A 24,067-nucleotide genomic window follows, 5' to 3' on the forward strand; every position below is an offset into this window, starting at 1 on the left:
TCCCCTTACTTCAGCACCACCAGGTATGTCCCTGTATGTCTTAGAATAGTAACACTATATATCTGAGCCTGAATATTGAACTCTCAGCCCAACTGACTATTTCATGGAGTGGCTTCCTGAGAAGTGCTGCCCTCCCCAACAAAAAGAAAGCCATTCAGAAAGTGAATTTGGTGAGAAGCAGTTTGGAGCCTTCTTGTAGGTGATGATGTTCTGGGTGGTTCATATGTGGTGCTGACACATGCTCCATTCACATATAAGGCAAGCATCTTTATCCCTCAGACTATCTCTCCAGTTCCAAATTAAACAGAAAAGACATTTTTTTTTCTATGCTTATTAGTACATAGAAATCACTACTGAGTATACTTAGGGATCATGTACAGCCTAACTTTGGTTTGCGCATGCAAGGCAAGCACTGTAACCCCTATAGGAAGTATTTCTCTGAGTATGAAGAATATTTTTACCTGAAGCATATGATTTCTTCTATATGCAGATAGCTGCATTTTGTGTATTGGGTATAAAAGTTACTTAAATATTTATACTTTGATGTTAATTAAAAATTAACTGAAAGTATAATTTAGATATTGAGTTATTTTACATATTCTATAATTAGATTTATTTTCCATTTTCATATTAAATCTAATCCACTTCTGTATATAATGAATTTTAGATTGTCCTTCTTCTGGGGAATTGGAATGAACTTTTATATGGAAATAGCAAAAATGAGAGCTGGGAGAAGACTCTGGGCCCATCTGATAGAGAAAATGTTTCATCCTAAGGACTCTAAATCTCTTCTTCTGAGAGCACATTGTCAGACATCTGGCTGGTCACTTACTGAGCAGGTATGCATGCAATTGAAAGCAGAATTATAGTAAAGCTATCACCCTACTATCAGACTCCTACTCAGTTGTAAGATGAAATCTTGCCTTTTGCTACAAGTTAGGTAGAACTAAGAAGAGAAGTCTTCTGAAGAGAAATAAGTCAGAGAAGAACAGCTACTAATGATCTCACTCATATGTGGCATATAAAAAAAAGAAGGGGATGTAGCTAAGAGGTACCTCACCTCACACAGTTGATGCCCTCCCTGGGTTTGATCCGCCAAAAGAAGAAGGAAAAAAAGACTATCACCCTTATTCTCAACAACATAAGTTAGCTAATGGATTAATCCATTTGAAAATAGTTTCAAACTATTTCAAAATAATAGTTATTTTAAAGTTCAATACCCTTTTTTATATGTGTAAACATAAAATAGGTGAGTTTGCTCCCTCTAGTAATTAATAATATCAAGTAACTTAAGACTTACTTATATTACACCTTTTGAAAGTAAAAGCAATATTATTTGACAGTGCAGACAAGAACTTAATAGTCAAATAATTTTATTAAAATAGTTCAAATATTCTAATTTTTAACAAATTACTTAATTAAAACATTTTGGTTATTTTTGGGGGGGCACACCTGGTGACGCTCAGGAGTTACTTCTGGCTATGCGCTCAGAAATTGCTCCTGGCTTGGGAGACCACAGGGACACTGAGATCCAACCCAGGTCCATCCTTGGTTAGCCATGTGCAAGGCAAATGCTCTACCACTGTGCTATTGCTTCTGGCCCCATTTTTTTCTTTTTAAAAACTTTATTTTTATACAGATGCTTTGTAATAATGACTATGTACTTAAATGTATGCAATCAAAGTTAAATTATTCATTTAAAAGTGAATAAAATTATTATGTTTCAAAATAAACATAACTTTATTTAAATGGAAAATATAAATATTCAAGTTAAAAAGGATTGATAATTATTTTTATGTTAATCTCTTAATTTTTACAGCAAAGGAAACAAATTCAAAAGTATTTCCTCTTGTTCAGATCACATAATTGACTAGTTTCCAGAGTTTTTTGTTTTGGGGCACCATGCTATCTATTTCTTTATTTTAATAGATTAGGATAATTTAATAATTAATTATGTATTGAGTTTCTTCTTTGTAAACACTGTGGTACAAATAGTTTTCAGATGAGTTATGAGATGAAGTGTGTTACAGTTAAGCAAGGAATACATTGATGATGCAATTATAGGAGAATAGGCAAATAGAACTAAATCACAAATATTTAATGTTTTGGATGATTATAAAGTAATTTTTTTTGTGCTTACAGACAGACTCAACATGTTGACTCTTAATTCTGAGTCTGACTTGATTACTAATTTGACCAAATTCTTTGAATATTGTAGACATTAGCCAGGAAAGCATGCAGATACTGCTTAGTGTGTTATTTCAGAACTGCAATACATATCAGTTTTTGTCTTATTTTTCTTTACTAAATGTTTTAGGATCCTTATAATAACATTATTCGAACTACAGTTGAAGCCATGGCAGCAGTGTTTGGAGGAACTCAGTCTTTGCACACAAATTCTTTTGATGAAGCTTTGGGTTTGCCCACTGTGAAAAGTGCTCGAATTGCCAGGAACACACAAATCATCATACAGGAGGAATCTGGAATTCCCAAAGTGGCTGATCCTTGGGGAGGTTCCTATATGATGGAGTCTCTCACAAATGATGTTTATGATGCTGCCTTGAAGGTCAGTTCTCATTGACGCTTTGCTTTGAAAGCTTAGGGGTTTAGAGGCCAAAATGATATTACAGGGTAGTAAAGCTTAAAGCTTTGCATAAAGATGATCCTAGTACTATCCCAGCATGACATATGGTCCTCTGAATACCACCCTATGCACAGAATCAGGAGTAAGCTCTGCACAATGTAGGTGTGGCCCTCAAACTAAGCAAAACAGCCCTGATATTGTATAGAGTTTATAGATACTTACAAATGAACTTACATTGAAATATATAACCAGATTTATAAGCTAAACAGAGGGAATTTTCAATTTTATTTTATGTCAATCAAAGCTAAACTTATTTAAAAATATGTTTGTTTTTTAATAAAGAACCTGGGGGTACAGGACACTCCCAAGCAGTTCTCACTCAGCCCCCTGGCAGTTCTTGGCTTATTGAGCTGTTGAGAGTGTGAGGCCTGAGGATGATATAGAGCTACTCTAGACTGTGGTGCTTACATGGGAATAGTTTACATTCATCTCTACTATCTCCAACTCTTACGTTTAAGTATTTAAAAGTTAAAAATCTTCTAGTTTTAATATTTACTAATAAAAAACAGCGTTTTTATTTTCTTCTGCATGCTTTTTTCCTGTTTTCTTGAGTCAGCTACATCTTTTATTTGTTTTTGAATATACTATTTTTTCCTGTTGTCATTTCAAGTAATTTAAAACATAGGCTTTTTATTTTTGAAAATATAATTGATACATAACAACATCTATGTTTGTGTCTGTGTTTGTAAATTAGTAAAAATTAAATTAAATTAAAAATACATAGTTTTACCCTTTTGATTTGTGATTGGAATTTTTTAATTGTTGTTTTGGGCCACACCCAGTGACACTCAAGGGTTACTTCTAGCTATGTGCTCAAAAATTGTTCCTGGCTTGGGGGACCATATAGCATGCTGGGGATCAAACTAAGATCCATCCTGGGTCAGCTAGGTGCAAGGTAAATGCCCTACCACTGCACTATTGCTCTGGCCCTTGTGATTGGAATTTAGCTCTAATTTCAGCTGTTTTCAGATATATATTCTGCTAATTGAAGAATTTCTAATTTTATGCATGTTAACTCTTCCTATAAAATACTACGTTCATCACTTAAAGAGCTTATAATTTCATAATATGAAATTATACTATGGGTTATGTCATTCATAAAAATATTTTATATAGCTGAGATTTATTAACTTAATTTAATTGACTCATTAGCTCATTAATGAAATTGAAGAGATGGGTGGAATGGCCAAAGCTGTAGCAGAGGGAATACCAAAACTTCGAATTGAAGAATGTGCTGCCCGAAGACAAGCTAGAATAGATTCTGGTAAGAAAAAAAATGGAAAACTTTCATGTGAAAGCAAATATTGAAATAGTTATTAGTATTATAAATCATAATACTCAAAATTAGAAAAATAAGAAAAATAAAAATATTAACTTTAATTTGGAGATATATCAAATTAATAAAACAAAAATAATGTAAATGATACTGTGTAACCTTTTTATTTCTAATAAGTCAGAAAGCCATTTATCTAATTCTTTGTGTTATATTTTTAAAAGCCACACAACATAGCATATTTACAATGTATTTGTGAGATACGCTCTTTTTGTATAAATCTGTCTGATTAGCTTCAATTTTTGGAAGATGATAATATTGGTCATAGTGCTCTAAATTGGGGTACTTATTCATTCAGCCAATCAATATTTTCTCAGTTTTGGTATTTGAGGCACTGTATTTTGTCTGGTCATCCTTCTCATAGTGAACAGAAATGGTTTCTGCATCTATAGGATTTACATTTTAGTAAAAAAAAAAAAAAGAGAGAGAAAATGAACCAAGAAATAATTATATATTGTTTTAGATTATAGTTACTTCTCAGAAGAAAATAAAGAGAATAGAACTTGGAGTAGAAGTGAAAAGATGGGCCGGAGAGATAGCACAGCGGTAGGGTGTTTGCCTTAGACGCAGGATGGTGGTTCAAATCCCGGAACCATAATGGTCCCCGGAGCCTGTCAGGAGCGATTTTTGAGCATAGAGCCAGGAGTAACTCCTGAGTGCTGCCGGGCGTGACCCAAAAACCAAAAAATAAAAAGAAGTGAAAAGATATTTTCAGACAAAAATGTAATCTGGTTGTAGAAAAAATATATTCTTTATTATATTAAATAAATGTATTTGTAATTCTGGCTTATCAGTCACAGATATTTAAAAAATATATTTGTTTAAAGAGATTGGCAAAAGGAGAATTTAAAAAAATTTAGAAAAATTTATGTTTGCTAATCCATGGCTTAATAATATTAGTTTCTAGCTGCTATTACTATGTTTAATTTATAGAGTTAGAGGACAATATCTTACAAAATATGCATAACTTCTAATATATGAAAAAAATGAAATTTTTCCTCTGTGGAGATACATATATGTACCTGTTTCTTTATATGCCTTTGGAATTTGCTAAAACTACATTGAGTATTATTAATACTTTAATGATAATCTTATAGGGAAAGTGTGAGATGATCAGTAACTTGCCTGTTAATACAAACTGCATGTTGTTTTCCCTTGGGAAATTAACAGGTTCTGAAGTAATTGTTGGGGTGAATAAGTACCAATTGGATAAAGAAGAATCTGTGGACGTTCTGGCAATTGATAATACTTCAGTTCGTAATAAGCAGATTGAAAAACTTAAAAAGGTAATTATGGCTGTTATTTTTTAAATGCTTTCTGTGGTTTAGGTGCTAATAACTTACATTATGTTTTTAATCTTTGAGATACATGGCTTATTATTTCTCAAAATTTTAAAGATAAGTAGTATAAAAAATTGAGAAACTTTCCAAGGATAACTAAACAAGTAAGATTCAAATTAAGGTGTATTGATACTCAAAACTCATATTTTAAATCATGGCATCTCCTTCTGTGAAACATGTTATTAACAGTGACAGTTTAATAATAATAATAATAATAATAATAATAATAATAATAAATCCTCTCATAATTATAAAGTAGGATTAAAATGTATAATCTCACAACTCATTGAAAATTGAAAACAAAGTTCAGAGTTATTGGTTAAATCCAGAGATTCTCACTTTAATTCTACCAGATCATAGTTTCCTGATACGAATCTCTTACTTTCTACTTTTTTATGGGGGGGGGGCTTTTTTGTTTGGTATTTTTTCTTGGGGGTGGCAGCTGTAGGAGCTCCGTACCCCCTGGACCATTTTGACCAGCTGGGCTGGAAGTTTTGTGCCAAAGCCTGAGGATGTAGTTTTGTTTGGGCCTTGTGATGCCAGAAATACCTGGGCCACCCCAGCATGCTGAGGATCTTTAGAATTGCGCCTAGTGATGGTTGGAGGGCTGCACAATGTTGAATTAGGTCATATATATGCAAGGCTGTACTATCTCATGACCTCTGCTTTTGTGTTTATCCATTTATTTTACCAACTGTCATTTATAGTACTTTTAATGATAGGATTTAATGCACACATCTCAGCACCACACCCTCCACTAGAGTGCCCTCTCCCTCAACCTATATCTATAGATCTATGTACCAATTCTCAAGTTCTTTTGCCTTTAGTCATTTGTTATTCCCTTACTTTGTTTCTTTATATCCTACATATGAAAGAAGTCATAAGTCATATATTTGGTGGTAGTTTAGTTAGCTAGGATTGATAATGAATTAAATTTATTTTGATGAAATAAGAATACTTGTATTTTTTATTCCTACTGTTCACTGGATAATCCAAAGTATATGAAATACTAAGATAGGTAAAACAAGTTAATTCCTTCTATTGTAAACTATACAAAGCTACCCTGGTCTCTTAATCTTTGACTTTTGTAATGATTGCTGTTTCTTTTTCTTACTATGTCTACTCTATGACTAACGTTTGTTATTTCAAAGACAGTAGGCTTAAAATCACTTAAGATGTTTTGTCTCCTTACTTTTACTGTGATTGTTGTAAGATTCTCTATATTCAGCATTGCATATTTTGAAAAAATGGAAGTCCAATGAATTTAATTTTTGGTATTCGCCAAAGGTATTATATATATACATATATATTATATTTGGAAGCTCCTTTTTAAATACTTTATTTATATTTCTTTTTTGTTATTTGGTTTTTGGACAGTATCTATTGGCTTTTATGGCTTATTGCTGTTGCTGTGCTTAAGGATCACTCTTGCTGGTACTCAGAGACCTTGTTTAGTACCAGACATCAAACTAGGGTCAGCTTCATGCAAGGAGTGCCTCACATTCTGCACTCTCTCACTGGCCACTATTCTTATAGTTGAGTCTTAACTCTATATAGTTATAACTTAAGCAGCTCATTTACATAAATGCTAAACCTCATTTTGGGTGGGGTAGATATTCAGTAATGCTAATGTAGATAGGTTTTTTCCTTTCTTTTATTTTGTGTTTTTTTTTTGTTTTGTTTTGTTTTGGGGTGACACCCAGTGGTGCCAGTGATTACTCTGACTTTGTGTGCTTAGGGTTTCAATCTTTGGGGCTTGGTTAAATCAGGCCATTCTTTACTCTTGCAAGGCAAGAACCTTGAGGCAACTGTTAACCTTTGTACTCTGTCTAAATACTCTCTTTTGTTTAATATAAATTTTCTGTCTCTGTTCTGCCTCTCAAACTGAGGGGGAAATAATGGAAGTTACCAAAAACAAACAGTCCTATGAACATTGAGTAGAAATAAAAAATGATCAGACTTAGGTGCCAAATCCAAAGCCAATGACAATAGGATCAATACCCAATCTACCAACAAGCAAGACACAGAGGGGACCACTTCACTAGCAGCCCAGGGAGCAAAAGAGCAGGATATGGGATTTATGCTGGGAACTGGGTGGGGGATAGGGTGGGGGTGGAGGAAGACAACATTGGTGGTGGGAATGCCCCTGATGTCACTATATACCTAAAATTTTACTGTGAGTGATTTGTAATCCACTTTGCTCAAAATACAAATATTTATTAAAAAATAAACAGTAAAACATTAAATTCCTTTACATTGATTAATGTATAAAATAGAGGAAACAAAAACAGAAATTATGCTCATTAAAATAGTTTACAATTTAATTAATTATGGTTTAAATAGGCATAAGAGTGGTTCCAAAACAAGAATAAAAAGTAGAAATATGAAGTAGTTAAAATTTTCTTAAAAAAAAAAATTACGGTGAAGGGGGGTTGTTCTTTACATGACTGAAACCCAACTATAATCATATTTGTAATCAAGGTGTTTAAATAAAGATATTAATTAAAAATTTTCTTTTTCACCTCCATATATATATGAGCTTAGTGAGTAATTCCATAGTTAGATACCTTACAGGTGGTAAAACTTGGACTTCATTCCATTTTCTTTTGGTTTTGTGGCCACATCCAGTGGTGCTCGGGATACTACTCCCTGCTCTGTGCTCAGGAATCACTCTTGGTGATGCTTGGGAGAGGAGACCATATGGGGTGACAGGAATCCAATTCAGGTCAGCCATATGCAAAACAAATGCCCTGCCCTCTGTGCTTTTTACTCCCTTCCCTTGATTTTAGGTTCCTTTGTTTCAACTGGTTGTTGGTTCAACAGAGTAGAACTAAGTTCTAAGAGAAAAGTGTTTTTCTTGCTTTTCACTGTCTTTATCTCTGTTTCTCTTTATTTCTGTCTCTCAGGATTAGTTTTTTAAGTATAAAAAATACTATAGACATTTTATTACCAATAAATTGTTTTATAGCTAAGCTCAACTTAGAATATAACTCAATTACATTTAGGTTTCTGTTCCCCCTGCTTGTCTATTGATCTTTAGTGTATTTTCAGAGTTCTTCATTTATTAGATTGACTATTTCAGTGACTTGCCATATTAGAAAGGTTGTCAAACTTGGGAAAGTGAGCATGATTATCTATTGTTGTTTTGCTTGTTTCTGATTTATTCTGAGTTAATCAGAATTTAGTATTACTGTAGAATATTCTTAAATGTTTTTTTAGTAAATAAGTGATTTTATAAACTGAATAAATTTAGGCCTATTATATATGTTTTCTTTAAAATGTTTAAAATTAAGATTTAATTGTTGCTATAAGATGCAGCTTGTTCTTTTTATTCTCCATTTTCATAAAAATGTCCTTCTCCTTAACATTTTATATAAGGTCAAATCTAACAGGGACCAAGCTTTGGCAGAACAGTGCCTTGCTGCTCTGACTAAATGTGCTGCTAGTGGAGATGGAAATATTCTGGCTCTTGCAGTGGATGCAGCACGTGCAAGGTGAGGTTATATACATTTGGTGATTTCCACATCCTGAAGGTCATCCTGCATAGTGTTTTGGAGTCATTTAAATACAATGGCAGTCAGAGTGATACTACAGCATGTAGTATGCTTGATTTACACAATCTCTGATACCCATATAGTTTCCTGAACCCCTTCCAGGCAGAGTCAGTAGTAAGCTTAAGCATTGCTAGGCATGGTCCCCAAAACAAACAAAAAAATATTTTAAAATAAGTTAATTAGATGGTGATCCTATAAATTGAGCCTAAAGAAAAAATTGAAATCCGAACTAAATTTAATTCTTTTTCCTACCCATTTGAAATATTTTGAATATTTGTGTACTTCTCTGTGAATAATTTATTTGAAGCCACAGTAATGAAATCATTTTTACTGGCTTATAGGTCAAATTTGATGTATTTTTAAATATAGATATTATTTATTGTATTAAACTGTGAGTAAAACTGTCTAGTGTATAAAGCAGTGTATGTGAGGTGTTCTTCTCGCAAACTACTGGTCTACCACCTTGATTATAATTGCTGGTTCATGGATCAGTATGCAGGACCACAGATGTATAACATCAAAGAAAGCTAGCCGAGATGCTGATAATACTTTTCTTTTCTAAGAATATTTGTGAACAGACATCCTTAAATAGGTAGTTTAGAATGAAGAGAAGTCAGTGTTTGGTTTCACTGGGCTTCACTTGGCATGCAAAAACCCATAGTAATCCATGAAAATATTTTCCCTCATATATAATAATGTCCATGAAAAGAATTGTTTTGCTTTTATCATTTATTATTTAATATAATGAACTTTTTAAACCATCTTATTTTAATTGAGTTATAACAAATATATAGATTTTTTGAGGTATAATTTTTAAAGGAGATTGTATGAACTCTTTGCTTCTAAGTTATTTTAATAACTCATGCTATTATTGCTTAAAATATATTTGCATAAAATAAATGATCTTTCATTTATTTTAAAAAGTGAAACTCTAGGGCCAGAGGGATAGTATAGTGTTAGGCACTTTGCCCTTTTATGCAACTGATCTCTGTTCAATCCCCCACATTGCCTATGGTTCCCTAAGACCCCAGAGATAACAGAACTATAGATATTAATAGTATCTAATCAACCCTCAATCCTCACACATCCCCTAAAAAAAAGAGAGAAGAAAATTGACTATACCATAGCAGTATTGGTGTGACTTTTGTCTGCCATACCTTCCTTATCTGTTGTATGTGACCCAGTATCTTTTTTATTTTTATTTTTTTTTTGTTTTTTGGGTCACAGCCAGCAGCACTCAGGGATTACTCCTGGTTCTATGCTCAGAAATTGCCCTGGCAGGCTCAGGAGACCATATGGGATCCCAGGATTCGAACCACCGTCCTTCTGCATGGAAGGCAAACAAACGCCTTACCTCCATGCTATCTCGCCGACCCCATTTTTATTTTTATAAATAAAAACATAAACACAAAACCACACATAAACACATAAAATATGTAAAATACATAAATATTTTAATCTCTCAGAATCTTTGTGTTTACTGTTTCCTTTCCAAACAATTCCTCTTATGTGTCCTTGGATTTCTGCATGATAACACTTTAGGTTTTAGTTCAAAAATCGTATCTTTATTTCCTTTTTTTTTTTTTTTTTTGGTTTTTGGTTTTTGGGTCACACCCAGCTGCTGTCAGGGGTTACTCCTGGCTCTAACTCAGAAATCATTCCTAACAGGCTCTGGGGACCATATGGGATGCCAGGATTCAAACCACCATCCTTCTGCATGCAAGGCAAAAGCCCTACCTCCATGCTATCTCTTCGGCCCCATATTTTTATTTCTCTAGTATCTTTAAATTATCACTCTAGAGCACCTCAAAGATGACTTGGTGCCTCAAAGTGCTGCCAGGAAAACACAAGTTATGAGTTCTAACCCTAGTGCTGCCTGCACCACATTGGGACAATTTTGGCAACTCTGATATTCAGATCCCTGGAGAGAAAGGGCCTAACTGTGAGTTAGTGTCCCTAGTCAAGCTTAATCTAATTCCTGATTTCTTGCTGAGACAATCCTGACAATCTGTGCTCTGGAGACCTGGGTAAGGTAAAAATAAAATTAGTTTTTTCCCAGATAACTCATTTCATTTGGCATACTTTTACTTTCTTCACAGTACTTACTAATATGCAAAAAATCATATTAATTTATTTGCATTGATATTATTGTTTATATCTTTGAACTAGATAAATTCTATTACAGCAGGTACTTTGATGCAGGGATCATATTTATTACTTCATGTCTAGCACTTAGCTATGCCTTGCATTTATACACTTGGTACATATTAATGTATAAACATGTGTGTTAAATGATGTGATAAAAATATTACTAATTTCTATTTTAAATTAAAATGATCTATTTTTATTACAAACTATTTAGATTAAGCTACTCAGTGGCCTCAGATACTTGTCTGATTAGTCTTTAGGTAATTTAGTCATTTTTTGGTTCACAGCTGTTGATAAGAGAGCACTATATATAAAAAGAGAGATTTTATGCTAAGGAAAGATGTTTTTGGGAAGATAGTAAAAATAACTGTGGATTTCAATAGCCTAATCTTAATTTAGTAATAAAATATGCCTAATTATTTTAATAAAAAGTTAACAAACATTCTTACCTTAAAATGATGTTAATAGAACTTGCTTTTTAATTTTTAGATGTACAGTTGGAGAAATCACAGATGCCATGAAAAAGGTATTTGGTGAGCATAAAGCAAATGATCGGATGGTGAGTGGAGCCTATCGCCAAGAATTTGGAGAGAGTAAAGAGATAGCATTTGCTATCAACAGGTAGATGTAATGTTTCTTACTCTAAAGTTTTATATTTACATATAAACAATCTCCATGAACCTATGGGGGTGTAATTTCTTCACAGACCACTTATAATATTCCATGTGGAAATTATTGTCTTTCCTTTGATTCTATAGTTGTATAAAAATAATATTTTAGGGGCCAGAGTGATAACACTGGGCATTTGTCTTGCATGCAGCTGGCCCAGAATGTACTGGTTCGATTCCTGGTTTCACATATGGTCCCCTGAGCCTGCCAGGAGTAATTTCTGAGTGCAGAGCCAGTAGTAACCCCTGAGTGCCGCTGGTGTGGCCAAGAAAAACAAATAATATTTTGAACTTTCAACAGTCCTTTTTAGAAGTTTCTCATTTTAAACAATATTTGTTCAAAGCAAACTTTAACTGGCACTGATACTGCCTCATATCCTCTATGTGCTTAGGTTTTATTTTCCATATACAATATACTTTTATATATTTTTGTTTGGGGACCACTCCTGGCAGTGCTCAGGGGTTACCCTACCCTTTGAGCTCAGAAATTACTCCTGGAAGGCTTGAGGGACCAAATGGGTTGCGAGTATTGAACCTGGGTCAGTTGTGTGCAAGGCAAATTATCCTACCCACTGTACCTTAGAGATTGGTTTAAGAAAGTTAGAAATTGTCACTTTTGCATCTTGCTTCATTCAGGGTTATGTTCTGTTTTATGAGCTTATAGGCAGTTTTCTTTAAAATGTTCTTTATGAGATGGCAAGCATTTATTATATAGAGCTCTCAATGTAAAATAGAAATACTCACAAAATATGAATGACCACAGTTTTTAAACTTCAAAGTTTTACTGTGAATGTAGTTTAAAATTTTGTCTTTCAGTGGTTAATATATAACTGTTCTTGTATTTTAAAATGTTTCTTAGGGTTCAGAAATTCATGGAACGTGAAGGTCGCAGACCTCGTCTTCTTGTTGCAAAAATGGGACAAGATGGGCATGACCGAGGAGCAAAAGTTATTGCTACAGGATTTGCTGATATTGGTTTTGATGTTGACATTGGTCCACTTTTTCAGGTACTGAAAAAATTTCAGGCACTGGGGAGAAATTGCAAAAAATAAATCAGATCTCACTTATGTTTTAAAATAATAGTAAAATGATTCTACATAAGATCATATGTTTTGATTTGTAAAAGTAAAACATGTCTAGTAAAGTTCCTTATTTCTGAATACATCCAATTATGACAAATATACTTTTTATTAAGATATCATTAGTTTTGATTCAGAACTAAAACTTTCATTAAACTTTTGAAGCAATGAAGATATTTTTCAAGTATCTTTATTTATTGAAATTCAACTATCATGTGGGAAAGAAGACCCATATCAGAAGATATTTTTCAAGTATCTTTATTTATTGAAATTCAACTATCATGTGGGAAAGAAGACCCATATCAGATTTTATAATAGGTCACAGAAAAGATAGCTCATACATCAGGTTAATGAAAACTTTTAAAAAGGCAATCAAATATCAGAGTGACCTTAAGTCTTAATTAAATTTTCTCTTTTACTATCTGATTATACTTTAAGAACTTAAAAATCAATAATATTTCCATATAGGATAGTAATGTATCAAAAAGTAATTTAGAAATGGAATTCTCTAGAGAACTATAAATACTTATTATTTATTCACGTAAAAATTTTGGCTGAATAGTAAATTGATTTAACTTTCATGTAAAAACATTATTAGATTTTTTATTGATAATCTCCTAATGATAAAACTGAATTAATAAGAGTTTGGGTCAGCTCTTACTAGATTCACTTGCTAATTATCGCAGAGAGTAGCAGTTGCTGTACTTGATGTTTGAATGAGAAACTCATCTCAATTACTTCGTTAAAATGTTCCTTTCAGAAGTAGAAAGCAGGGGCCAGAGCTACTAGATAGGGTTTAGGGCTCTTATTTTGCATGCAGCTGACCTGTGTGTGATCCCCAACATCCATATGGACCTCCAAACCCTGTCAGGAGTGGTCGCTGAGTGTAAAATAAGACGTGGGACGTGAGCCTGGCTGGGGGTGGCCCAAGAATGAAAAAAATGGAGGTAACAGAAACACTTCCAAATAGCTTTTATGAAGCCAACATCACCTTGATACCTAAACCAGACAGAGACGCTACCAAAAAAGAAAATTACAGACCAATATCACTGATGAATGCAGATGCAAAGATCCTCAACAAAATCCTGGCAAATAGGATTCAATGCCTCATTAAGAAGATCATCCACTACGATCAAGTAGGTTTCATCCCAGGAATGCAAGGCTGGTTTAACATCCGTAAATCTATCAACATAATACACAACATCAATAACAAGAAAAATAAAAACCACATGATCATATCAATAGATGCAGAGAAAGCATTTGATAAGGTCCAACACCCATTCTTGATCAAAACTCTCAGCAAGATGGGAATGGAGGGAACCTTTCTCAATATAGTGAAGGCCATCTACCACAAGCCAGTGGCAAATATTATCCTCAATGGAGAAAAACTGAAAGCCTTCCCTCTAAATTCTGGCACAAGACAAGGCTGTCCTCTCTCACCACTCCTATTCAACATAGCACTGGAAGTACTTGCTATAGCGATTAGGCAAGAAAAGGATATCAAGGGAATCCAGATAGGAAAGGAAGAAGTCAAGCTCTCACTGTTTGCAGATGACATGATACTCTACTTAGAAAACCCTAAAGACTCTATCAAAAAGCTTCTAGAAACAATAGACTCATATAGCAAGGTGGCAGGCTACAAAATTAACACACAAAAATCAATGGCCTTTCTATACACCAACAGTAATAAAGAAGAAATGGACATTAAGAAAACAACCCCATTCACAATAGTACCACACAAACTCAAATATCTTGGAATCAACTTGACTAAATATGTGAAGGACCTATACAAAGAAAACTATAAAACTCTGCTCCAAGAAATAAGAGAGGACACACGGAAATGGAAACACATACCCTGCTCATGGATTGGCAGGATTAACATCATCAAAATGTCAATACTCCCCAAGGCATTATACAGATTTAATGCCATCCCTCTAAAGATACCCATGACATTCTTCAAAGAAGTGGATCAGACACTTTTGAAATTCATTTGGAACAATAAACACCCTCGAATAGCTAAAGCAATCATTGGGAAAAAGAATATGGGAGGAATTACTTTTCCCAACTTTAAACTGTACTACAAAGCAACAGTTATCAAAACAGCATGGTATTGGAATAAGGATAGGTCCTCAGATCAGTGGAATAGGCTTGAATACTCAGAAAATGGTCCCCAGAGATACAACCATCTAATTTTTGATAAAGGAGCAGGAAATCCTAAATGGAGCAGGGAAAGCCTCTTCAACAAGTGGTGTTGGCACAATTGGATAGCCACTTGCAAAAAATTAAACTTAGACCCCCAGCTAACATCATGTACAAAGGTAAAATCCAAATGGATTAAAGACCTCGATATCAGCCCCAAAACCATAAGATATATAGAACAGCACATAGGCAAAACACTACAGGACATTACAGGCATCTTCAAGGAGGAAACTGCACTCTCCAAGCAAGTGAAAGCAGAGATTAACAGATGGGAATATATTAAGCTGAGAAGCTTCTGCACCTCAAAGGAAATAGTGCCCAGGATACAAGAGCCACCCACTGAGTGGGAGAAACTATTCACCCAATACCCATCAGATAAGGGGCTAATCTCCAAAATATACAAGGCACTGACAGAACTTTACAAGAAAAAAACATCTAACCCCATCAAAAAATGGGGAGAAGAAATGAACAGACACTTTGACAAAGAAGAAATACGCATGGCCAAAAGACACATGAAAAAATGTTCCACATCACTAATCATCAGGGAGATGCAAATCAAAACAACGATGAGATACCACCTCACACCCCAGAGAATGGCACACATCACAAAGAATGAGAATAAACAGTGTTGGCGGGGATGTGGAGAGAAAGGAACTCTTATCCACTGCTGGTGGGAATGCTGTCTAGTTCAACCTTTATGGAAAGCGATATGGAGATTCCTCCAAAAACTGGAAATCGAGCTCCCATACGATCCAGCTATACCACTCCTAGGAATATACCCTAGGAACACAAAAATACAATACAAAAACCCCTTCCTTACACCTATATTCATTGCAGCTCTATTTACCATAGCAAGACTCTGGAAACAACCAAGATGCCCTTCAACAGATGAATGGCTAAAGAAACTGTGGTACATATACACAATGGAATATTATGCAGCTGTCAGGAGAGATGAAGTCATGAAATTTTCCTATACATGGATGTACATGGAATCTATTATGCTGAGTGAAATAAGTCAGAGAGAGAGAGAAAAACGCAGAATGGTCTCACTCATCTATGGGTTTTAAGAAAAATGAAAGACACCCTTGTAATAATAATTTTCAGACACAAAAGAGAAAAGAGCTGGAAGTTCCAGCTCAACTCAGGAAGCTCACCACAAAGAGTGATGAGTTTATTTAGAGAAATAACTACATTTTGAACTGTCCTAATATTGAGAATGTATGAGGGAAATGTAGAGCCTGTTTAGGGTACAGGCGGGGGTTGGGTGGGGAGGAGGGTGATTTGGGACTTGGGTGATGGGAATGTTGCACTGGTGATGGGTGGTGTTCCTTTTATGACTGAAACCCAAACACAATCATGTATGTAATCAAGGTGTTTAAATAAAAAAAAAATTAAAAAAAAAAAAAAAAAAAAAATGGAGGTGGAAAATAAGCAAGGTTGAACATGCTAAGACTGAGTGCTGTCTTCAGTTAATATATTTGGTTCAGTAATATTAGAATACAATGCTTGAGGCAAGCTGTACATTAATAGATATTATATACCATTCTAAAGTGAACTTTAGCCTAACAGAGTTTGGTAGACTGGTAATAAAACTTCATGTTAAAAAACTAATTTTCTGATAGATTCACTTTCTGAAGTGAATAAAGGAAAGCTGGAGTTATATGAAAGGAGTTACATTCAGTAATCTGGGGTTGGAGACTAAGTATTTGCCTTGGCATGGAAGTGATTCCCGTTCAATTCCAGTTACTGGTATGGTCTCTCAAGCACTACCAGGAGTGACCCTTGAGCACAGAGCTAGGTGTAAGTCTTAAGCATAGCACAGTATAGCCCAAAATGCATCCATCTGCCCACCCTACTATATCCCCCCAAAATAAAATGGTTTTAGCCAGTTCAGCAGAAACAAAATGTCTATTAGGATTTTGAGGGAAAAATGCGTGGGGGTTAAATGAAAGAATTATTTAAATATACTATACTATAAGCAGATAGAGAAAAGAGACAGAGAGAGAGCGCATCGAGGCAGACTGAGAGGATGAGGTGGGAGGGAAACTGGATATTGGTGATGGGAAATGTGCACTGGTGAAGGAATAGGTGTTGGAACATTGTAATACTGAAACTGATTTATAAACAACTTTGTAATTGTACCTCATGGTGAGTTGATTAAAATTATTAATTAAAAATAAAAATGTAGGGGCCGGAGTGATAACACAGCTATAGGATGTTTGCCTTGCAGGCAGCTGACCCAGGATGGACCTGGGTTTGATCCCTGGCATCCCACGGTCTCCCCAAGCCAGGAATGATTTCTGAGCTCAGAGCCAGGAATAACCTCTGAGCATCATTGGGTGTGACCCCCAAAAAACAAAAATAAAATAAAAATTAAATGAAAACCTTCCTTGGAGAGGCACAGCATAGCTATAGAATAAAGTGTATTTTTCCCAGTAAAGCAGTGAACCTTCTAGAAAAAGTTTAGTCTTTTTAGAATTTCCTGCAAGAATTTTCCTGTTTAGATTTTAAGAATATTTAATAGAATCTAGGTGATATTATTACTATAACAAATTAGCACAAATTTGTAGAAATAGAAATATGTATTTAAGTCTTTTGACAGATAAATATGTAAATTTTTATAGAGAATTTTATGAAATTCAGATGTTTAGTTAAGAATTACAAAGATATATTTAGATCAAATAAATATACCATTTATTTTTAATTTATTCTACTCTAAGTTGAATATTTTTAGTTATGTTTTTTCTGTCCTGCTACTCTTCCTTTAGTTTATATTAAAAATTGAATAAATATAATACATTTCTAATTCTTAATGATTATTTTTTGAGAAAAACTTGATAAAAGAAACTTTTAAAAATTATTCTCAGCCAGTGGCAATGAGAGATTTTTCAAGAAACTGTTTTCATTTATACACCAACTTAGTCACTGTATCATTCAGAAATCAAAATTATTGATGACTAAAGCTATAATCCTTGTAGTTATGTGATTATCTGAGATTTACTGTCTTATTGATAGCATTACTTATTCAAGATAGTTTACAAAGTTTACAAAGTATGATACTGAATAGTTGAAATGGGATTTTAATACAATATATTTTATTATATATAATATAGATGGTATAGATGACAAACCATTTTTAAATTTTTTACTTCTAATGAATCTATAATAAAACTATACTTTTCCTTTACTTAGTAGTTTTGATTTCACTTGTTAATTTTTATTACTCAAGGTTCAGTATGTTTCTAAGGAAACCTTTGAATGTGGTTCCACTACCAAAAGCATAAAATCTTTTATTGTTTTTACTTAAAATAATAAGCCTTATTATTCTGCCAAACTCATAAACATAACATATTTTATTTTATAATTGAGCATCAAAATCTGAGATAACTTTATCCTTCTCAAATTCTTTAATAAGTTTTATTATATTTGCAGTCAGGAAATTGAGTAGTCATGTGGAAAGGCTTAATAAATTATTGTGAGTTACAAAAGTAATGTTATAGATTTACTGTAAAAAGTAGATATGTTCTTGTATTACTTAACACATGAAAATGTATTATCCTCTGTCTTAAATATATTAAAATCAGTTAATAAATGGAAAGCATACACTCTTCAGTACTATCTCTTTTTCACTTACGCATTTATCTGGGCTCTGTGATCCTTTTACTTTCTAGAGTTCTAATGCTGTTTTTATATTGCTGTTAGGTCAGTGTTTCCATGGGATAAAAGAAATCTACAACATCCTAGTCTGCCATTATTTATTCTCATGTATTTTAAAATTTAGAAGTCATCATTTCACATTGCATTTTATATTTATATTTGTTACTTCACATCTGTAACATGTTACTTTGTACTGTATTCTATAAATAGATGTCATACTGAAAATGATGTTAACAAAAAACCTATGGTATGTTTAAGAATTAGAATGAAAGATATGTATATAACTTATATTCTCAGTCTTGAGTTTCTTTATGTAGAATACAGTATGGTGAAACTAGTTGATAAATTATAGTACAGGAAAGAAACACAACACTTTCCTTTATGGCCTTTATTAGATAGTGGTATTTGTGATTTGAGGATGATGAGATATTAAGGCTTTAATATTAAGATTTTAATAAGGAAAAAAATTTAAAGTGGTAGAACTGTTTTTGGAATACCTGCAAAATTTTTTTTCTTTTCCCAATTGTTTAGACACCCCGTGAGGTGGCCCAACAGGCCGTGGATGCTGATGTCCATGCTGTGGGTGTAAGCACATTAGCTGCTGGTCACAAGACACTGGTTCCTGAACTCATCAAGGAGCTCAGCTCCCTTGGACGACCAGATATTCTTGTCATGTGTGGAGGGGTGATACCACCACAGGTATTTTTTGGTTCTTATATTTTCGAGTATTTTGATAGGAATCCTGAGTAGCATTAGCTTACAAGAAGTTCTTTTATTACTATAGATTCACTAAAAATTACATTTATTGTGGGTATACAACCAAATTAGTGATTTTACAAAGTAACTCTACAAAAACAGACAGTATTGCTCTTTATTTATTCTTTACTCATGATATATTGTTTAACAATTTATAAACTTTTGTGAATTAGCTATCTCAAAACTAAATATATGGTTCTTCACATTCAGTAAATGAAGGAGAAAAAAAGGTTAAGTTAGTAAGACCACGCAACTAGAATAAAGAAAAATGATAAGCACACATGGGTCTATCAACTTTTGATCCAAGATAGAGTGAACAACCGTTGTTATGTTACTGGGGTTACTGGGTGAATCCTTTAGTTAGCTATTCTGTCATGTTCCCTTTCTTATGAAAACTAATTTTAGTAACATAAAATTTTCTTAGAATCAAATAATCCTAATTTAAATATAAGTAGAATCAACCTGTCCTGAAAATTATTGGCTGATGAAAAGGAGTAGATTGTTGAGCAAAAATGTGAACTGTGCTTGGAAAGAAGAAATAAATGTTAAATTACAATCAGTTCTGTATGGGACTGGAGGGTAGGAGTAAACATTTCTGCGTAATACCTTATTAATACCTTATTAATATCAATTAATTAAAATTCAAATTATATCTGTTTCTAACTGTTTAATTATGTAAAGATTTCTTCTTTCCTTATGAATGAAAAATAATTGAGTTGGAAGAACTCTATATAACGTAGTTCTAAATAAAAGATTCACTTATAGATACTTCAAAAACCTTTCAAAGAATTCAACAGTAAAGTGTGAACTTTTTTCATGTCTACATTTTTCTCTTTCCCAGAAAATAAAAGGACAGATTTATATGCTACTTATTATTTGAGAAAATACATATGAATGAGGTTATAAGATTTGTAACATGAAACCAGCAAGCATTAGTTGAATGTTTCTAAAACACAAGACTTAGGGGCCAGAACGGTGGCGCTAGAGGTAAGGTGTCTGCCTTGCAAGCGCTAGCCTAGGACGGACCGCAGTTTGATCCCCAGCATCTAATATGGTCCCCCAAGCCAGAAGTGATTTCTAAGCACATAGCCAGGAGTAAATCCTTGAGTGTCAATGGATGTGGCTCTAAAACAAAACAAAACAAAACAAATAAAACACAAAACTTAGAGTGTTTAATATACACAGAACTTTCATTAACATACTTGCCTATTATTTTTATAATTTAGTTTTTTATTTGGATTTATCAATGTATTTTATTCTTATTGATATGTATAGAACATTTGTTTCTAATTGTACTTTTAATGTATAATACCTAACCTCTTTGACATAGTGTTAAAATTAAAGTGTGAGAATAATTAAACAATAGATACTGAGATTGAAATAGAATTTACAAAAATTTACAAGTTACTTTTATAAATAAGCTAGCATTTTATAGAAATACATTTCACACATGCTGTAATAACTGTTTCAGTTATTTAAAACATACTTAAAATGTTTGCCATTCATTTTTTCTATAAGTTTATAATGTAAGAATAGTTTTCTCTAATAATACATTTACTAATATGATTATCCTTATAGTGTAAGCACTTGTTTACTTTTCTTACCTATTTATAATAAATTGGTACAATGTTGCTATTTCTTGGTTGAATGTCATATAGTTTATAAATTGAACTGTTCAGTGGTGACTAATCATACATATTCACACTCTATGTTGTTTACATTTTTTGCATCCAAGTTAATAAAAGTCATCTCTTCTCACAGTATGTATTAGCACAACTGGATTCCCTCAACCCAGTGGTGAGAAACAAACCCAAGCTCTATATATGAGGACCATTCCTGGCTCAGTTGGGATCTTTTAACCTGTTTACCAATATATAATGCTTCCAAATATCTTAGGATAACATCTATCATGAATAGGGAATGTAAGGTTCTTGGTCCTGCAACTTTTACAGTAATAATTTTACTTGACAATAATTTTGTACTATAGATAGTCTTAAAAATAAAAAGAATATGGAGAATACCTGTATGTTGGTTCCGTAGATTCACTTTTACCTAATACTTAATCCCTTTACTAAGTAAATTTTACAAGATAAGCCATGAATTTTTTGTCCAGCTGTAATATCTTACAGACCACTCTTGAGTTTTTCATCCCCAATATAGATCTCAGATCTCAGAACAAATATTATACAATACTACTAGAATAGACAAAAGGAGAAAAACTACCATTTTGACTATCCTCAATTTGGAGATAATTGATATATATGTTATGTATATATATAATATTAAAGTATTTCCAGGAACAATGACATGTTTTGAACAGTTCTATGTGTCTGGTGCTAAGGATATGAATACTAGACATAACCTTTGCTCTTAGCAGTTTATGAACTAGGGAAAAATTAAGAGATGTTAAGTGCAATTATAGAATTATACTATTATAAAAATAATACAAGGACAAAAGTGAGGGGACATGACTACTAAGTAATTTATCACAATATATGTGCTCATTTTTTTAACTTTTTTAAAAAATTATTTTATATGTGTTAATTTTTTTAATGTGAAGTCATAGCGGGCAGTGCTTGGGACCCGAGGCTACTCTTGGTAGTGCTCAAAGACCTCTATGACCATATGCGTAGAACTCAGGATCATTGACAGTTGAAAATCAAACCAAAGGCCTTGTATATTCAAGGTATATACTTTGCAGGTAGAGCCACATATGCAAACCCTATAATCACTTTTGAAAATGGAAATATGTGCTATTAAAGAGATACAGTAATAAAAATTAAATATGTAATAACCTTAAATATATATTTTCTCATGAATGCTAGGGCTTTAAAATATATTCAACTTTCATATTGTAGCTACAGATGTCTTATGTAAACCAACTTTAATCCTGGAACAGTTTTGGAGCCTTGGGAATTTTTTCACTTAAACCTTTTCCTTATAAAGAATCACAACAATAGCAGCAACAAAAATGAAAAAAATTAATGAGCCAATTTTACTCTCTGCAATGCCTATGAAAATAAATTTTGTAAACTCATGTTATCATATTCTAAATTTTATAAGATGATAAGTACAAATTTAAGTGAGAGAAAATTAAGGTTGAATGTATGGAGGTTCGTAGCTAGTAATGTATTATATGACCACCCACTGAGTATAACACAGTATTTGGAAAATAAACAATATATTTTGTCCTTTTAATATTTTGTAGTTTAAGAGTGCTATTAGTACTATAAATAGGAGGCCATGGCTTTTATCGTTTCGGATGTCAGTTGAAAATGTTTTGGTAATGAGAAGAGAGAATAAAAGATAGTATTAGTTGTCCTTTTCATTTCTTTGGAACTGGAAATTATGTGTCCTTATTAATGAAATATTCATTCAACAGGATTATGAATTTCTTTTTGAAGCTGGTGTTTCCAACGTATTTGGTCCTGGGACTCGAATTCCAAAGGCTGCTGTTCAAGTGCTTGATGATATAGAGAAGTGTTTGGAAAGGAAGCAGCAATCTATGTAAAACTGTTTTCGTTCTACCCTTTTTGTATTGGGAAATTACCTAATTCTATAGTTCCTCTTAAAAAATATCACCAAACTTTTAAATATAGTATCAGAAACGTAGACAACAGTATTTTTAACTAATAATAATATTTATTAGAAGTATTTCTTTAGTCAGAAATATTTCTGAATATACTATTCAGTATAGCATATTGAATACTAGAAAATAAAAATCTAGACATGAATAAAATTATTGTTTCTATCCTCCCAAAAAACTCAGTATTTTTAATAGAAAAATATATATTGTGGTTCTGTTCCCCAGTCAACTCTGATAATTATTCTCATGGTAGTATGTTAAGTAGGACCAAAAATTAAAAATGGGGAAAATACAGAAATTTTTTTAGATATGACTTTCCTCTTTGAAATGAACATGACCACAGGCATTTTACATTATTGCTAAACTTGACCCAGGAGAGTGGATGTTTCTGAGTATTTTTAAGATGAAAATACTGAGATTGTTAATATGACTTTGTCCCGAATTATAATATATTAGAGTCTAGAAGAATATTCGAGAGAGCTGTGCTTTGCAAATCCAGAAAGATGCTACTAATAATAAATTTTCTCTTTAAAGAAAAGAAAAAGTAGTTCAAATGCTTATTAAATTATTTTCTCAGTAAGAAAGGAACCTTATCTTTTATTTTTAATATCCATTAGATAAGAGAAAATAAGTGACTATACTTAGGGATTCTTTTATAATGACTTCTATTGTATTAGTTCAGAGAACAATTGTTTATTGCTGCTGTAATACTATTGCTATAGAATTTACAAAATGTGTAGGGTAACTAATCTTAATTTAATTCTTTGAAGTTAATTATTTAAGTTACAAGGTAATGATTTTTCAGACATAAAACATGATTTCCAAAACCAGTGTTATATTTACTATATTATTTCCTCCTCTTCATAAAGAAAAATCAATTCAGTAATACTTGGTTTTGTGATGTATTCAATGTGGTGTTATAAAAATAATAAATTCATCTTTAAGAAATTTGTAATTTTTGATATTCAATTAAATAAACAATTTTGAAAAAAATAGCTGTCTGCTACTAATAATCCATATTTACTTTGTATTTTGTACCTGAGTCTTTAAGAACTAACTGTTAGCCTCATTGTTTGAAAATCTGTTTTTTCAAATATTTTCCA

General features: G+C 32.8%; 1 protein-coding gene across 1 annotated transcript in view; it reads left to right on the plus strand.

Moving 5' to 3' along the window:
• Positions 1 to 22,963, plus strand: part of MMUT (methylmalonyl-CoA mutase) — a 34,977-nt gene extending 12,014 nt beyond the window's left edge. The window contains exons 5-13 of the mRNA XM_049765338.1: positions 668 to 839; positions 2,318 to 2,566; positions 3,797 to 3,908; positions 5,148 to 5,263; positions 8,696 to 8,811; positions 11,509 to 11,640; positions 12,547 to 12,694; positions 19,154 to 19,321; positions 22,761 to 22,963. Coding sequence (XP_049621295.1) covers positions 668 to 839; positions 2,318 to 2,566; positions 3,797 to 3,908; positions 5,148 to 5,263; positions 8,696 to 8,811; positions 11,509 to 11,640; positions 12,547 to 12,694; positions 19,154 to 19,321; positions 22,761 to 22,889 — 1,342 coding nt within the window. The 3' untranslated portion in view covers positions 22,890 to 22,963. The remainder of the gene's footprint in view (positions 1 to 667; positions 840 to 2,317; positions 2,567 to 3,796; positions 3,909 to 5,147; positions 5,264 to 8,695; positions 8,812 to 11,508; positions 11,641 to 12,546; positions 12,695 to 19,153; positions 19,322 to 22,760) is intronic.
• The last annotated feature ends 1,104 nt before the right edge of the window (positions 22,964 to 24,067 follow it).

This window comes from Suncus etruscus, chromosome 18 (genome assembly GCF_024139225.1).
Source record: "Suncus etruscus isolate mSunEtr1 chromosome 18, mSunEtr1.pri.cur, whole genome shotgun sequence".
Taxonomy (NCBI): Eukaryota; Metazoa; Chordata; class Mammalia; order Eulipotyphla; family Soricidae; genus Suncus; species Suncus etruscus.